The sequence below is a fragment of the Panthera onca genome, chromosome D1, assembly GCF_046562875.1.
Source record: "Panthera onca isolate mPanOnc1 chromosome D1, mPanOnc1 haplotype 2, whole genome shotgun sequence".
Lineage (NCBI taxonomy): Eukaryota > Metazoa > Chordata > Mammalia > Carnivora > Felidae > Panthera > Panthera onca.
This window is the reverse complement of record NC_138348.1, coordinates 14,422,673-14,441,497: the sequence shown is the minus strand read 5'-3', so window position 1 is coordinate 14,441,497 and position 18,825 is coordinate 14,422,673. Positions and strand designations below refer to the sequence as shown.

The 18,825-nt window shown below is 36.4% G+C and overlaps 2 protein-coding genes across 4 annotated transcripts; both read left to right on the top strand.

The window, feature by feature from the left end:
• Positions 1-1,969: 1,969 nt before the first annotated feature.
• On the top strand, positions 1,970-7,983 carry LOC132662505 (olfactory receptor 5D3). 3 transcript variants are annotated; one of them, XM_060607960.3, is made up of 2 exons: positions 1,970-1,994; positions 7,067-7,983. In XM_060607960.3, the coding sequence occupies exons 1-2, from the start codon at positions 1,970-1,972 to the stop codon at positions 7,981-7,983; spliced, it is 942 nt and encodes a 313-aa protein (XP_060463943.3). The 3 variants fall into 3 exon arrangements, with proteins under 3 accessions (XP_060463943.3, XP_060463945.3, XP_060463944.3); XM_060607962.3 differs by lacking the exon at positions 1,970-1,994 and adding an exon at positions 6,632-6,651 and having other exon boundaries at positions 7,059-7,983; XM_060607961.3 differs by lacking the exon at positions 1,970-1,994 and having other exon boundaries at positions 7,039-7,983.
• An 8,076-nt stretch (positions 7,984-16,059) lies between these two features.
• Positions 16,060-17,010, top strand: LOC132662506 (olfactory receptor 1165-like). Its single transcript, XM_060607963.3, has one exon. The coding sequence runs from the start codon at positions 16,060-16,062 to the stop codon at positions 17,008-17,010; it is 951 nt and encodes a 316-aa protein (XP_060463946.2).
• The last annotated feature ends 1,815 nt before the right edge of the window (positions 17,011-18,825 follow it).

The following is an 18,825-nucleotide window of genomic DNA, read 5'->3' as shown; positions in this document are numbered from 1 at the left end:
TCCTAGTGAAGAAGTGGCATGTCATTGTGGTATTGATTTGAATTTTCTTAATCACTAAAGACGTTGAGGATCTTTTCATGTGCTTGTGGGCATTTTTAGATCTTGGGAGAAATGCCTATTTAAATCATTTGCACATTTTCTAACTGGAAAGCTTGACTCTTGGGTGTTTGTTGTAAGAGTTCTACATATGTTGTGGATTCTACTCCATTATCAGATATATGATTTGGAAATCTTTTCTCCTATTCTCTGATTTCAATAATAATGTGTGGTTGTTTTTTTTTTTTTGATGCACACAAATTTTAAATTTTTATTAAGTCCAATTTATCTATTTTTTTCTTTTGTCATTTGTGCTTTTGGTCCCGTATTTAAGGATTCATTGCCAAATCCAAGGCTATAAAAATTACAGCTAAGTTTTCTTCTAAGCGTTCTATAGGTTTTGCCATTACTTTAGGTCTTTGTTCAATTTTGAGTTAACCACTGTATATGGTATAAAGTAGATGTCCAGGGATGCTGGGTGGCTCAGTCAGTTAAGTGTCCAAATTTGGCTCAGGTCACCATCTCACCGCTCGTGGGTTCAAGCCCCACATTGGCCCTGTGCTGACAGCTCAGAGCCTGGAGCCTGCTTCAGATTCTGTCTCTGTCTCTCTGCTCGTGCTCTGCCTGTCTGTCTCTGTCTCTCAAATATAAAATAAAACATTAAAAATATAAAATAAAACAAAGTCGATGTCCAACCTCGTTATTTTACACGTGAATATCCAGTTCTCCTTGCCATCATTTATGGAAAAAATTCCTTTCTCCATTGAATGTTCTTGGGATACTGTTGAAAATCAATGGTTCATGGATATATGGGTTTATTTCCGGATTCTTAATTCTATTCCTTGTATCTGTGGAGTAAGTTGTGAAATCAGGAATCATGAATCTCCCCCCATATGTTCTTTTCCAAGATTGTCTTAGCTTTTGGACTCCTTTTAATTCCATATGGATTTAAAAATCAGTTTCCATTTCCACAAAATTACCTTTGGAATTTTGATAGAGATTGAGTGCCCTGAAACTGTATATAACCTGTGATGCTATGGCCAACTTAACAACATTAAGTGTTCCACGCTATTGCAGGAGGGACAAAACTTCTCTGCTCATCTTAAATTTTCAGCTAGGCTTTTTTAACAAAAAAGGTTAACAAGAGGGAAACAAAGTTTATTAACGCATGCAGTGCACATCACATGAGAGAAGTTTAAACATAAAATAACGCAGAGACAGCTTAGAACTGCAGCTTTGATAACATCTTCAACAAAGAACAATGAATGTGTAGAGAGTCGACAGGACAAAGGAAAACAGTTGTAGGCTTCCAAGGGTAGCAAACTGTGGGAAGGTCATGGAGAATATGTGCAGGAAAGGGAAGCCTCTTCCACTGTTGGTGGGAATACAAACTGGTGTAGTCACTCTAGAAAACAGTAGGGAAACTTCTCAAAAAGTTAAAAATAGAACTACCCTGTGGCCCAGCAATTGCACTACAAGCTTTTTACCCAAAGGATACAAAAATACTGATTTGAAGGGGCACATGCACCCCGATGTTTACTGCAACATTGTCACCAATAGCCAAATCATGGAAACAGCCCAAATGCCCATTGACTGATGAATGGATAAAGAAGAAGTGGTATATATACATACAATGGAATATTACTCAGCCATAAAAAATAATGAAATCTTGCCATTTGCAAAGATGTGGATAGAGATGGAGAGTATTATGCTCAGCAAAATAAGTCAGTCAGAGAAAGACAAATACCATATGATTTCACTCAAATATGGAACTTAAGAAACAAAACAGATGAACAAGAGAAGGGGAGAAAAGAGAGAGGGAGGCAATCCAGGAGAGACTCTTAAAAATAGAGAATAAATTGACAGCTGATAGAGGAGAAGTGGGCAGGAGGTTGGGTTAAATGGGTAATGGGCATTAAGGAGGGCACTTGTGATGGGCACTGGGTGTTGTATCACAAGTGATGAATCACTAAATTCTACTCTGGAAACCAATATTACCCTATATGCTAACTAACTAGAATTTAAATAAAAACTTGAAACAAAAAAAAAGGAAAGTAATGGAGTAAGATTGTTTGCAGATTTCTTTGGGCTGATAAGTGTCTGTCTCTAGTAAAAAGAAAATTTATATTCTGCTTTTTGGCAGAAAAGGGGACGGTACAAAGAGCTTTCCCTGCATTTGTTGCTCTGCTTGCCTTCAGCTCAAAAAAATTTTTTTTAATATCAAAATGCATATTTTAGCAGGGCATATTCTGGATTCCTTCCCTATGAATGCACCGTAGCTTTTCATTTATTTAGATATTCTTTAATTTGTTTCAGCAATGTTTTGTAGTTACAGTATACACGTCTTTCACCTCCTTTTAAATTTATGTCTAGGTATTTGATTCTTTTGAGTGTCATTTAAGTGGAATGTTTTTCTTAACTTCCATTGAGGATTGCTCATTTCTGCTATCTAGAAACACCGCTGATTTTTGGATGTTTACTGTGTGCTGTGAAACTTTGCTGAAATTGTGTCGACTGAGATGGTCATGTGGTTTTACTGCTTTGTTCTTAATGTGGTACATACGTTAGTTGGTTTTCCTACGTGGAACTACACTTGTATTTCTGGAAAAATGTCACTAAGTCATGTGATATGACGCCTTTAGGATGCTGTTGGATTCAATTTGCTACCCTTTTGTTGAGGAGTCTACCAAACATTTTAAAAAGCATTAACACCAATCCTTTTAAAACTCTTCCAAAAGGTAGAAGAAAATCTTCCAAAGTAATTTAGTCCAGCACTATTACCCCAATACTGAGGCTAGATAAAGATACTGCAAGAAAATTACAGATCAAGATCCCTGATGAACATAGATCTATATCGTTTTTTATGTGTGGATCCTCAGATGTATTGTTTCGGAGACTGCTGACTATATTTTATCCTTGATTTTCTTATGCATTATATAAATTGGACTCGATAAAAATTGAGCTTCTGAAGGATGTATTTACAGAGTTTTTAACTGCCTCTTCTATACTTAGAAAAGAGAATCATAACCTTAGAAGCACCATGTTGAAGGTGAGCCAGGGGTTATAAGAAACCTGAGCCCCGAAATTACTATATGGAGCATAACTGCCTAATATTCAGGAATGCAATTTGAATCTTCCATTAGTGAGAAAGAAATATGCTCTTACTGCATCTAGCTACTGGTATTTTTGATTTGTGTCTTTCATGCATGTTGGATAGAATTACCAAATTAATGAATATATCATCCTTTCCATAAATTGGTATTTTAGGAAACCTACAATCCAAAATTATTTCAGAGTCAACAGTAAGTATAAATATCCGAGGACACCGTACCTGTATTTGACAGGCCAAAGCAGATTGTCTTCTATTAATAAAACCCATAGTGTGACTAGAAAAGGAAGTTTTCAGTGTATTGCTAACTAACTAATTAAAAATAGACAATGTAATTTATTATTTAGAAAGCTCTATATTACCATACACAGGGACATAAGTATACTTTCATAGGAAAATAGAAAATATAAATTCAACATGAATTACAATGACTATCTCTAGACTATTACCTATTTTTTTTTAATTTAAGAGACAGAGAGAGAGAGAGAGAGAGAGAGAGAATGCAAGTGGGGGAGAAGGCTAGAGGGAGAGAGAGAATCTTAAGCAGGCTCCATGCTCAGCATGGACACCAATATGGGGCTTGATCCCAAGACCTTGGGATGACGACCAGGGTGGAAATCAAGAGTCGGTGCTCAACTGACCGAGCCACCCAGGTGTCCTGCTAGACTACTGTCTTACAGGTTATTTTTTTCTCATGCATTTATTTTTTTTTAATCTGTTTAGTGTTTATTTATTTTTGAGACAGAGAGACAGAGACAGAGCATGAGTGGGAGAGGGGCAGAGAGAGAGGGAGACACAGAATCTGAAACAGGCTCCAGGCTCTGAGCTGTCAGCACAGGGTCTGATGCAGGGCTCGAACCCATGAACCATGAGATCATGACCTGAGCTGACATCAGATGCTCAACCGACTGAGCCACCCAGGAGCTCCTTTTTCTCACACATTTCTGTATTTTACATCAATGTAAAGATATATAGAATCTTGTTTATTTTCCTTAAGCTTAATGTTGATAATGCAGACACCTCAGGGCTTCAGGAAAATAATACACAACCAAGATATCACATGGGACGTGTTACAACTAATTACTTGAATTACAGTCTGCAAGGCAGTACCTCAGTGACATTCTCTAGTCTCTGCATCCCTAAGGTCTTACTGGCATATATTTGTGACACAGTTTGGTGCCCGGATTTAATTTTCAGGTGTGATCTTATCTCTGTTATTTCTGAGTTGTCTTAATAAATTGGAAAAAAAACAAGTAACTATCTGAAACATTTAATGAAACATACTGTGGACTATTCTCGCTTTCAGCTCTGTTTCTATTAATTAAATACTTTGCAGGAACATTCCTGGAGTTCATTCATCCAAGTGAAGAATTCTTCCCTAAATGACTCACGCAAGCCTTTCTGCATTTAAGTGAGTTGATTTTGTTTTGCTTTAGAAGGAAAATGTGGAGTTCCAGTAATCTTTGCAGGAGACGAGCACGTGTGTAGGACAAAGTGCCCACAGACCACTTAGTTCTGTGCGCAAAGGGTTTGTGGTATTGTATTCTAATTCCTTCTTTCTTTCAAATGTTATTCATCCTGTTTTCCTTATTTTGTAGTCACTCTGCAGCCAGCAAGGCAACAAACATTTGGCAAATCCAGAATAACAATAATAAAAAAAAAATACAATCTCCAAAGAAGAAAGTAATAATAACAACCTTATTTTAAATGATAAGCTACAGCATATGGCACTCATCAGTTATAAACAGTAGAGTTTATAAAAAGGCAAGAAACAATGAGCAATGTCTCTAATAGTAGGTGGTAAAATAAAATATGACAATAGTGGGAATAAATTGGGAAAATAAACTACGGGCAAACGATCACCTATCATGTAACAGGTCTTCATAAGGCCGCCATGACTGAAGAAAAATGTGTCAGGTGGCAATGAGATTGAATTTCTAGATCCAAGAAGTTTTGGAAAAGCCAGCTGAACATTGTAAATTGCCTGCATTCACTTTTAAAATGTATTTGGAGTCTTAGAAGTCACTGGTTGTCAGGTTAAAGTAATCGTGGAAAATTATCCTCACAGTGTTGCACGGAATATTTCAAAGTGAAGGAATGCTCCTGGGGTATATGTCCATAATCTAGCTTTGCAGGGCTAAGACTTTTTAAGGGAGTGTCACAGTGGCTTTGCTGTGGGATCGGTCTTTGAGATATATCTTTCCTATAGGAACGAACACATGGGAAGCAGAGAAAGCAATAGTGTGTTAAGAAAACCTATAGCAGAATGGGGAAAATATAATTATGCATCTTAGATTAAATGCCCCAATGAAATTCTATAGCGTTTCTATTGTATGGATTCAGGAGGAAAGAATTTCTATATTGTATGTGCCCACCCATTGATAGATGTCCATACTTGGGCCTGATTTTTGTAACAATGTAAGGTTTTTGGAATTCTACCCATTACTCAAAATTTCATTAAATAAGAAAGCTGAATATCAAGTATGCATTGCACCATGCCTTGTAGCCTTGAATTCATTACCAAAGTATCTACATCCATTGTAGTGATTTAAATTTTATATTACAAATATTCTCATTTTACTGTTGAGAAAATGCCTCGTGGCAGCAAGTAATTTTCAAGAAATATAGTGTGTTGTTTGAGATGGGTCTTTGTCCTGACACTTGTCCTTGGAAGAGCTTTAAACTTAGTTCAAAACGACAGAATGCATTTTTCACTGCAGCATGAGATTTATGCACACTGTCCAGTATTTTGAGAGTTTTCACTGTGTACCACCTACCTAGTTTCCACAATTGACCACACTGGAGAAAGAAGAGATTTTTGTTCAATATCGTTTTAACTGTCTTCCCTAGAAATGCAGCACATATTTTGCTGTGAACCTATCCCGATGAATAATATAATATGACATGAGGGATAATATTAAAAAAATTTCAAGATTAGTTCAACATAAGTGTGTAAGTTTAGGATACTTCTACAGCACAGCTGTAGCTGTGTTGAGAATATCGGATTACCAGGAGTAACAAGGGCATTGAAAGGGAGATGAGACAACCAAGAAAATCTTAAATTGACCATTTTGCATGAATGCTAGCATTTAAACTTTTTAAAACCAGTTAGGAGTTGATTTTCTCACAGTTTAAGGGGAGAGGCAGGTAAGAAAGTAAAGAAAGTCATGTAATTCTTTGCTTCTACTGTTGACCCTTGAACAAGATGGAAGTGACAGGCACCAACCTCCATGCAATCAAAAACCTACATATACCTCTTGACTTCCCAAAATTTAACTATTAATAGCCTAGTGTTGACTGGAAGCCTTCCTGATAACATACACAGTCGATTAGCACATATTTTGTATGTTGCCTGGTTTATGCTTGTATATATGTATGTGTGTTTCGCATTAAATATTGTATTCTTTCCATAAGGTAAGCTAGAGAAAAGAATTATTAAGACAAGTTGTAAGAAAGATAAAGTACTTTTACAGTACTATACTATATTTATTGGAAAAAAATAGCACGTAAGTGGGCTTGCACAGTTCGAACCCTTGTTCAAAGGTCAACTGTATTTTTACTAAGCTCAAATTCGTGCAAAGAGAGTGGCTTATGAAGTCAGCTGCCTATGATAATACTGATTTTATTATCTGAAATAGAGCAAAGTCTAGTCTGTGCTTTATGTTCCTGTTTTAACCTTGGTTTTGATGATTCTAGTCACACAAAGTTTTTACTCACTGTGTAATTGTTACATAAGTCAATACTCACTTTTTAAATGTAACAGTGGAAGGAAGTCTACTATTTTCAGCAACACTCGTAAGAGACCCATTGAGCCTCTAAACTTGTCTTTTCTTCTGTTATGTATTTCAGATTCTGGAACTTACTTTCTGGATAAACTTTTATATTTTGTCCACAGGAATCAAGAAAACCAGAGTAGTAGAGTCACCTTCATTCTGTTGGGCTTCTCAGAATATCCAGAACTCCAGATGCCACTTTTCCTGGTATTCCTGACCATCTACACAGTCACTGTTCTTGGGAATCTGGGTATGATCATGATCATCAAGATCAATCCCAAACTCCACACCCCCATGTACTTTTTTCTCAGCCATTTATCTTTGGTTGATTTCTGTTACTCTACAGTAGTCACACCCAAACTATTAGAAAACTTGGTTGTGGAAGACAGAACCATCTCCTTCACAGGCTGCATCATGCAATTTTTCTTTGCGTGCATATTCGTGGTGACAGAAACCTTCATGTTGGCCGTGATGGCATATGACCGATTTGTGGCAGTTTGTAACCCTCTTCTGTACACAGTTGTCATGTCTCAGAAGCTTTGTTCCTTGTTGGTGGGAGCATCATATTCTTGGAGTATAGCCTGCTCCTTAACATACACATACTTTTTGTTGACTTTATCCTTTTGTGGAACTAACTTCATAAACAACTTTGTCTGTGAGCATGCTGCCATTGTCTCTGTGTCCTGCTCTGATCCTTACATTAGCCAGAGGGTCATTTTAGTCTCTGCCACATTCAACGAAATAAGCAGCCTGGTGATCATTCTTCCCTCCTATGTTTCCATTTTTATCACCGTCATGAAGATGCCTTCCACTGGGGGGCGCCACAAGGCCTTCTCCACGTGTGCTTCTCACCTGACCGCTGTTACAATTTTCCATGGGACCATACTGTTTCTGTATTGTGTTCCCAACTCCAAAAGTTCATGGCTCATGGTCAAAGTAGCTTCTGTCTTTTACACTGTGGTCATTCCCATGCTGAACCCACTGATCTACAGCCTCAGGAACAAAGATGTGAAAGAGGCAGTCAAGACATTAATTAATGTTAAATTATTCTTTGATAAAATGTAAAGCCAGAAATATGAATTAGTCCTTTTTTTAGGGTACTGGTAAGACTTGTCCAATAGAAAATTAGTCCATAAGGGTATGATACACTTGTAATTGACAGTCCATAATCTGTTCACTCTAAAGTTTAGTGAAATAACTTTAAAATTACATATGATGTTAGGGATAAAAGATTAAACCAAGTGTTTGATTCATAAATTGAAATACAAAAGTGTCTGTGTCAGTATACATCATCATGTAATTGCTCAGACAAATTTCAGTTCAGTTTAAGTCATGGAAGTGTGGGATTTTTGAGATGGTCTGAAGAGTTATGGCTTATTACGAGGTAGTTTACTTCTTAATATAAAAACAGTACCTTAAAAGCTCTTCAACATAGGAGCTCCCGGGTGGCTCTGTCAGTGAAGCATCTGACTCTTGATTTCAGTTCAGGTCATGTTCTCATGGTTCCTGGGATGGAGGCCCATGTCGGGCTCTACGCTGACATCATGGAACCTGCTTGGGATTCTCTCTCTCTCCCTCTCTCTCTGCCCCTCCCTTGCTCATGCTGTCTCTCTCTCTCTCTTAAGTTAAATAAACATTTAAAAAGCTTTTCAACATAAAACTCTAAGGTTCTAAAAACAAAAATTATATTTAATTCCACAAGAATCATCTTGGTACTGGAAGATTCCCTGAAAAATAAAAATAAATAAAAGTATATCTCCCTTAAAAGGTCCAGAATACAATGTAAATTATAACTGCAGTATGAATAAATATAAAATATTTTCTATGTATGTCGTAGCACAAGAAACCAATATACATTTTGGAGATACATGCCCATCACTGTAGTTTTTCTCTTTGTGTCAATATAGTTGTACTTTTTTCATTTATTCAAAATTTTATTGTAATAGTACTAGGTACATTTTAGGTTGTAAGAAATAATTTAGAGAGATCCCAAGTAGTTTTTACCGATTTTCCCCTATGATCATATAATACAACAATCAGGATATTAATAATGACACAATGTACAGATCTTACTCAGGCATCAATTATTTATTGATGAAAAACAATCATAAATTCCAGAAGGATGCAACAATAGCAATCCTTTAGAACCGGTGAGTTGACGAAGGTACCTCGGCTGATAGCAGCTGGGTCACTTGAGCATCAATACTGAGCTAACCAGATCAGCTAACCTCAATCTACAGGCCTGTAGGTAGGTCATCTTTATTGGACTATTCCGTTAATGGTCTACGTTGTAAGTTGAGTCACAATAAAGTATGCATAAAGCAAAGGTATATTATAAGTGCCTGTTTGGGTCTCACCTGTTAACATGTTAGGAGTTAAAGCAAATCACATGGCTAAGCCCAAGGCCAAGGGGTGAGAAAGGTATCTACATCTTGTGGAACTGTTAAGTTATAAGTCAACAGGGTATATATAGGGAGAAGCAAAGAATCTGGCTCAAAATCTACTGAAGATTGACCAAAGCATTTGCCTCATTGAACGTATTCTTTGATAATGCCAGATAACTTTATGGCAGATAACAGATAACCCATGACTGTGGTAGGTTTCAGCCAAGTTTTCTAATAATCGACTGGTTATTGTATTGCTTTAAGCAAATGCCTGGGATTAAATATAATAACTCACGTTTTCTTTGTTGTCTTAATCATGATTAAAGTTTATAAGCAAAGACTAGAGAGACATTCACGTGTGGTTGCTCTAATTCAACCACTTAAACATTACTTGTTTCTCTCCATTATTTAGAGTCTTATTTTCATATGGAAATTAAATTCTCTTTACCATAACGCTTTATGTGGAATCAGGTATCTTGTGTAAATTAGGGATATATAACAAAATTATAATCACTCATTGTTTATCATAGCAATAACAAAGGATTTACTTTAATTTTTAATTGTTTGTCAACCAAGGGCCCTAAGTAAATGTTCCACCAGGTTCTTTCACTGTGTGCATGCCTCTGCGTGTGTGTGATCTTTTAAGAACACAAAAATAAGTTAGGAAGCTTGAGCGTGCTATCATGGAATATTTGGTATATTCAGTAAGGCTTCTAAGGTTAAAAACTAGAATATATAATTTTTAAATACTGATTTTGAAGTTATCCAAACTTTGGTAATTTAATTAGTTTTGTGTTTCTCAGTGGAAAACAAAATAAAAACAAGAAAAAGTGAAGAGCTGAAAAATCCTTTTAGAACATGATATTCTTTTATGTTGGTAAATGCTCTTACATATGCAGCTTATTTACACAAATGTAATGTAAAGTGGTTTTCAAAAAGCCTCACGTTGTACGTTCAGCCTGAAAGTAGACGTTCTAACAGTGAAGCTAAACACGTTAGATAATATATTAGTTCACTAGTGATTGTGTTACGTGATGGCTATGGGCTATTTTTTTTTCTACCCATGGATTTATATGCTACTCTTCCTTTAAAATTTTAGATGTAGTAGGCATAAATGTGACTTTCTTTCTGTCCAAGGCCTGTGACGTAACAGGACCGTATTGAACACAATTTTCTTTCTTTCCTAATATGTGGCCTAGAAAATATTCCTAGAGGTACAGGAATAACATAGGTGGACTTAAAATATTGGCACTATGACCTTTCTGGCTGAACTAAAGAATACAGCTGGCTTTATAGCCAAGATGATGATTAACTAACATATCCTAGCCCCCAGCTGAAGGCAAGCATGTTCAGCATATAAGAAACAATAAGCCTTAATAGTTGAATGTAAAATATATATACGTGTGTGTGTGTGTGTGTGTATATATATATATATATATATATATACACACACATATACATATATATACATGTATATATATATACATGCATATACATATGTATATACATATATACATAGTAAATATACATATATAGTATAATATTAAGTGTTATATATATTATATATATGTATATGTATATACATATATACATAGTATAATATTAAGTGTGTTTCTATATAAATTCATGTAGGAACAGATAAGCAAAATTAAGAGACTAAAAAAGCATATCATAGCAGCTATAAGTATGCTGGAGTCAATGGGATAGATAGGACTATAACTTTTCATGATTTTAATAAGTATAACCTCTATACAGAGGCACATTATTTTTTAAGATGTAAAGATCAGCATGTCAATGATTTAAAAGAAATTATAGTCTAAGCTGAGGAAGAGGAAGTTCCCTCTAATTATTTTGTTTGTAGCTCATTATAGCACACACTGTCAGGATTCCCTGAGGTCTGTGCCCCCAAGGTTAGGCACTTAGAATAAAACAAACACCATCATGGAGTATAGTTTCCAGGTCTATCTACTCCTGAAGGACATCTCTATGTTCCCTCCAAAATTTCTTGACAGTTGCAAAAGTGGCATTTCTTGGGATCTTTATTGAATAAAATTTTGCAAGAAACATCAACTCTGATCAAAGAACTGAAACATTTAAACAAAACTTTCAGTTTTGAGACAGAAAGTATAGGCAGCCTATTAATAGTAGCAAGGAAGTCAATAAAAATGCATCGGGAAAATCTGGCTTTTGGTGAGTTGATTCAACCTAAGATTATCTTTTCATTCTGATGTGAGGGACATTGGAACCCAGCATGTTGTTGGCCGGAGCCACCTACGTGAGCTGAGTAACAGCAATTTCGACTTGGTTTATGTGTATATTCAACTGGCTGCATTCTACTTGCGTTATTCCCAGAACCGTTGTTCTGAGCTGGAAAGTTCGTCTCCAATTGCGAAGCTAAACACATTGTGTGGTTTGACAAGAAATGTTAAATGCAAGTCTTCTCCTAAAGAAGTGATACTCTTCACGGAAAAAGCTAAGGCGCACATGCAAACATGCACATACACACACATGCCCATAAATGTAGCAAACGTGCCAGGCACTACACATACATTGTGGTAATAGACGTGGAAAGAACATAGAAGAAGAGAAAAGGCATTTCTATTAACCAGCAGTTTTTTTGGAGGGGCTATGTGGTACTTCAGGAAATGGTGGCACAACGTACAACAACAAGGGTAGAGGTGCCATTTCAGAGGGATGAATGGTGGAAGATTAAGAGTTACAAATGCTTGTTTTTGTACAATAAGGATTTAAGGCCCCACTGTGAATGAAGCACTATGGTCATGGCAGACGATGTGGTCATATAGTGCCTGGAGATATTAAAGACATCTGGGCAGAAGTTTCGATTTGATTCACTTAGTATAAAATGCTCTCAAAAATGCTTACACCATTGCATTCCAGGCTAAGTGTGAGTGAACAAAAGTTAATCTCACAGACTGGACTCCAGTTGGAAATCTTATATACAGGTGAGAGGATAGTTGGTGATAGGAAAAATGAAGAGGGAGGGTGCACTTAGACTATTTCTCTCTTTTCACCTTTCCCTGATTGCCTTTCCCACAGTCACACATACGGCACGGCAGAAGAGACAGAAAGAACCAGGCAGGGTTAGGAAAGCAAAGGAAAATGAAGATTCTGCGTTGCTGGATTAGAAATGGATACGACTGTGAATCCAAGACTCAGTGAAACATCTCAAATTAAAAAGAGTCCAGGAGATACAATTCTTTTTAAAATAGCTTTCCGAATATGCACCGCAAGAACGTTTAAAAACTTGGAACTTGTACTATTTTCATAGAGATTAATGGCAGTAGAAAATTAACATGGAAGGAAGCCGATATCTGTGGAGATCTTAACCAAGTGTAGGATTTGTTGGATATTTTAAGGTCATACGTCATTTAATATGTTCGCGCTCAACATTAAATGAGCTAGCGTGGTGTTACCATCCACATTTTGTAGATGAGAGTATTGAGGCTCATATGATTAAAGAATTTGTTAAAGTTGCTTATGTAATATACAACATAGGCTGAAACTGAACTAACATCTGTTTCCTAAATTCACGTTCTCTATAAAATAACATGATGTAAGGCTGTCTTTTCTCCACCCACTCAAATTAGCCCCTTCTCTGAATGGGGCTAATTTTCAAAAAAGTTGACAGTAGAATTTTATAAGAAAAGTTTCTGATATGAAAAGGTAAGTGAGATATTTTATTTTCCTTTTTCTGCACTGTGAACAAAGATATAGCTTCTTTATTCAATCCCAATCATACTCCTAGTACCAAGCTGAGTTAGTTAAAAACAATACCCTATAGTTTGACAAGCTTATCACCACAACATTACCTTAACAATTATTGCCTTTATGCATTTTTTTTGTACCTGTAGAATTGGTGAATTAATAAATCTACAATGGGAGCATGTTCCTCACAAGGGGTGTGGAATGGGCGAGGAAGTCTCACATTCATTATGAGTAACCTGGAACTCTTAACTCTTGAACTCCTTAAGACTTCCTGGCATTCTTTCCTGACCTTGAACTCCTCTAGGTCGTTAAGGCATCCTGGAATTCTCTCACTTAAAGTTTATGTGGGACACGTATTGAACCCAACATGTGCACTCTTGAGAAGTGGCGGAGAAAGCATATTTACCAACAATTTAACAAATAGTCCAAGTAGTAATGAGAATGGAGTGGGCACTGGTGATTGGTGATATGAATGGAACCTGAAGACCTTCTGGGTGGACAGAGTGGCTCGAGTAAAGGCAAGAAGTAGTGAGATTAGCAGCAATTCAGTTAGACTAAAAGGCCACGCCAGGGGTGAAGAGAGAAGTAAGGAGTCAACAGTGCATGAAATTTAGTAATAAATGCACAATCCTCAAATTTGTACAAATGTTTCAAGTACACGTCTGAGATTTATTGCTTACTGGTAAATCCTGGACAAAGCTTGGCAGGGCAGTAAATTGACCTAACACAGTTCAAATATTTGAGTACAAATACCCAGGCTCTATCTATCTATCTATCTATCTATCTATCTATCTATCTTTCTATCTATCTATCATCTATCTATCTATATCTATATCTATACCTATCTATCTATATATCTATATCTATATCTATCTATATCTATATCTATATATTTAAAAACTTGGAACTCATACATATACATACATATATATACACATACACATATGTATACATATATAGCAAGTGCAGATTGCAGAGTCCATTGCCTTTTGGCACTCCATGATATCTCTGAAAAGATTAGTTTAGTTCTTAGTGTCAATATCAGCTCAAAGGGGTCCATGCTATACCTAGAATATTGACTAGGTTGTCTGAAATATTTAGAAACCCATGTGAGGAAGAAAATGGAAAAACAAAGCACAAACTATAAACCAACACTAACATTGTTTACCTAGAGAAGAAAAGAGCAAGAGATCTACCTTAATGTCTTCAAACATTTGAAAGTCTCTTTATAGAGAGGATTAGCTTCAAATCCTGTGAACTCCAGAGAGAGAGAAAGATCCATTTGGACTCTGAAAGCACTAGAAAATACGATAGGAGAAAACTACTTAGGATAAACATAGAATTGAGTATGATGGTTACTGCTTTGATAGTTTCGCTGACGAGTTTGAAGAGAGATCATTAGGTGTGAGGACAGGAGCTTTAATGTAAGGAAAGGGCAGTGGAAGTGTTACTAAAGAAGTCTGAACACAAGACATATGAAAATACTCAGAAATTCTTTGCCTTTCAACTGTACTAAGTCTTGTCTTATCTTGGTTTAGAGTCCTCACAAAGATCACTTATTCTTTAGTAGGTAGAATATGACTAACAATTTAGGGAGTCTTTCACTTGAACTAGACCAAGCTCTACAACTAAACCATGATGTATTGGGTTTATCTAGCCTTCTGGCAATAATAGCAGATTGTATCTCAGAATTCTTCACTTGCATGAATGTGACCCAATAAAAGCAATCTAAGTTCCTGAATTTAGAGAGGATTTTTGTTTAAATCAATACACATAACTACATATATGAAGTTCACAACAGGTAGACCCAATCTTCTATGTGATGGAGAATGTGACTGCATAGCTAATGCTCTGTTCCTGGATTAGTGGTAGATTTAATGATATGCTGTTGTGTGTTATAGACAAAGCTAAAGTTGTGCAGGTTCACAGATGTGTCCAAGATGGCAGGATCATGTTCATTATCTCTCCACATCCACTTCTAGAATCCGTTCTTTAGGATTTGACCTTGTGGAATTGGTAATATTTAAACTCCTGCTGTTTTACAGAAACCAAATGTTTATATTTCTTAATCTAACACATTTTTTTTTATTCTTCATTGACCACTACAGATAGACTTGCCACATTAGAACAAAGTTTTTGGTTGTTGTTGTAAGTGATACTTCTTTCTCAGTACCGTATTTTGTGTGTGTGTGTGTGTGTGTGTGTGTGTGTGTGTGTGTGTTATAATCACTAATAAATAAGCATATTTTTTTCATTTTAATACAATAAGCACTACAAACTGTATAGCCAACAGAAGAGGGTTGATGTGAAATTTTCAAGACTATATGCAAAATACTCCCTTAGAAAACAGTTATAAATCATTGAGTAGTTTGGGCCTTCAAAATGACCACATGGTGGGTATGTAATTGACAGAATATAGTCATCCATGGAATTTTTGACCAGACCACTTAAAGAAACTCTTAAGTCCTTGATAATGGGCTATATCTAGAATAGGGAAATACTCAATATAGCAATACAAAAATTGTGAAGGTCTGATGATACATTTTCCCCCAAAGATATTTACAGTTATGTTTTTCTTTATGCATTAAAAGTGTTTAATTTTCCCAACGTGGCTTCTGACATGATCATATGAGTACTATGATGTGCTCAGAGGTTTTTTTGTTTGTTTTTTTAAATTTTGCTATATGTCTCCTTTGTGCTCATATAATTATATTTTATCCTGGGATATTCAACGTTGTAAGGATCATATACATCTACAGGTTATTTATATAACTTAATACTACTGATTAGTCCCATTTTTTTTTCTTATTTTCCAGATGAGGAAACTAAAGTACTGAAGAATACAGCTAATTGCACATAATTAAAAAGTCAAGTAAGACTCCAAAGTGAAACAGAGCACTCATGTGTACGCACTGACCCCATTGCCTTCACTGGCTCGCATTGACCTGTCCTGACTTCCTTTTACTCTTCCTTCTCAAGTTCCGCTGCTCAATTCTCTTTTCTTCTCCTTTATTTTTTAAAATCAAGAACCATGGCACTGGATGAGGGAAATCAGAGCTCTGTGACTATATTTATCCTCCTGGGTTTCTCGGAGTACCCACACCTCCAGGCACCCCTCTTCCTCATGTTCTTGACCATCTACACAGTCACTCTGGTGGGAAACTTGGGCATCATTGCGGTTGTAAGGATCAACCCCAAACTCCACACACCCATGTACTTTTTCCTCAGTCATCTATCCTTTTTGGATATTTGTTATTCCAGTGTATTTACACCCAAACTGCTAGAGATCTTGGTCATGGAAGACAGAAGTATCTCCTTCAAAGCATGCATGGTGCAATTTTTTTTTGTTTGTGCGTTTGTGATTATAGAAATGTTCATGTTAGCGGTTATGGCCTATGACCGGTTTGTGGCTGTTTGCAACCCCTTGCTCTACACAGTGGCTATGTCTCGGAAACTCTGTGCCCTCTTGGTGGCTGGAACCTATGCATGGGGTGGAATATGTTCCCTGACACTCACATACTCTCTTTTGGAACTGTCCTTCTGTGGTCCCAACATTATACATCACTTTGGCTGTGAGTATTCTGCCATCCTTTCTTTATCCTGCTCTGACCCCTCCTTTAGTCAGAGGATGTGTTTAGTCATTTCCACATTCAATGAGGCGTGTAGCCTCCTGATTATCCTCGCCTCCTATATTTTTATAGTTGTCACCATAGTCAAGATGCCGTCTACTGGAGGACTCCAGAAAGCCTTCTCCACCTGTGCCTCCCACCTGACCACCATCACCATCTTCCATGGGATCATCCTTCTTCTCTACTGTGTGCCCAACTCCAAAAGCTCGTGGCTCCTGGTCAAAGTGGCCACTGTGTTTTTTACTGTCATGATCCCCATGTTGAACCCTCTTATTTACAGTCTTAGGAACAAAGATGTGAAAGACACAGCCAGAAAGTTAATTCATACCAAACTGCTTTCTCACTCAATGTAATTTGGATTCTTTTCTTTTCTTTTTTTTTTTTTTTTTTTATTTTAGAGACAAAGAGAGTTGTGGAAAGGGGTAGAGGGAGACAAAGAGAGAATCTTAAGCAAGTTCCATGCTTAGCATGGAGTCTGAAGTGGGACTCGATCCCACAACCCTGGGATCATGACCTAAGCCAAAACCAAGAGTTGGACACTCAACCGAGTGAGCCACCCAAGCGCCCTTAATTTTGATTTTTATACACATACACATACACAATTACTTTTAAATACTTTTTATATGTTGCACTAAGGGTTACTAATTTTTCTTCAAATAACTGGAGAAAATGTATTCAGATAATTAGTTCATTCATATACATCTGTGACATTAAATCTCACTGTGCTTTAAAAAATTGTTTACAGGTTAAAAGAAAAGAAAGAATGAAAATTCTTCTCAAGTTCCAACCCCAGAGGGTAGTGTGCCAAATAATGGTCCTCCAAAGAGGTTTTCATCCTAACTCTCAGAACCTGCAAAGATGTTGCCCTTCCCTGCTCCCTTTGTTCCTTCTCACCTTATTCTTCCCTTCTCATCCTTCCTCTTGAATCATGAAATATGACAAACACATAGAGAAGTAATTCTGAATAATTATCCCATGTGTTACTTTCTGTAAGAAAGTAAAGGCAGAACATTATCAGCATTTTTCAAAATTTCCATAAGCACTTTCTCATCACTGCCTCTCCAACACCTCTAGGAGGAAACTCCTTTGTGGAATTTGTGGTCTTCAAAGCTGCTTCTTTTTAGTTTAGCTACAACTCCTAAGAATAAGTCTGAGAGTATAAGTGCTAGCTTTCCCTCCTTTTGAAATTCACATAAATGAAATCTTAGAGTATATATTCCATTATGTCTGGCTGCTTTGGCTCAACATTTGTTTTAAGTGAATGTTTCAATTTATTAGCTGTAACCGTAGTTCATTTTTTCTTGTTGAAGAATGTCCCATAAAATAAATATGCCATCATTGGTGTATCTATACTATTAATGGCCTTTAGTTATTTCCTCTTCTTGGTTTTTATGGAAACGCTGCCATGAATGTTCTTGCACAAGCATTTGCACATAAGCAAGCACTTACTCTGTGGGATGTGCCTATGTGTGAAAGTTCTGGATCACAGAGAGCTGGTTTCTTCTCTTTTACTAGATCCAATCAAACAATTTTCCAAAGTCAGTGTAATAATTTACATTCCTCCTATATCGCGTGTGATTCTAATTACTGCCCATTCTTGCCAACATTTAATATGGTCACACTAGACATGTTAATATCTTCAAAGTTCATAGGTGAGTATTGGTATGTCATTTTGGTTATAATTTAAATTCCTCATAGTTTCAATGTGGTTGAATTTCTTTTAATAGGGTTATTAGTAGCCCTTTGGTTCTTTTTTCTTTGTAAGATGCCTATTTCGTTTTTTTGTCCATTTTCCTATTGGGTTATATTTTATTATAAATGTGTAGTTCATTATGCATTTTAAATAAAAGTCCTTTTTTTTTTGGTAAAATTGCCATGACTATTTTCTCCTAAACTGTGCTCTCTATCCACTCTCTTTATTTTTATTTTTTTTTATTTTTTTATTTTTTTTTTATTTTTTTATTTTTTTTTAATTTTTAATATATGAAATTTACTGTCAAATTGGTTTCCATACAACACCCAGTGCTCATCCCAAAAAGTGCCCTCCTCAATACCCATCACCCACCCTGCCCTCCCTCCCACCCCCCATCAACCCTCAGTTTGTTCTCAGTTTTTAACAGTCTCTAATGCTTTGGCTCTCTCCCACTCTAACCTCTTTTTTTTTTTTT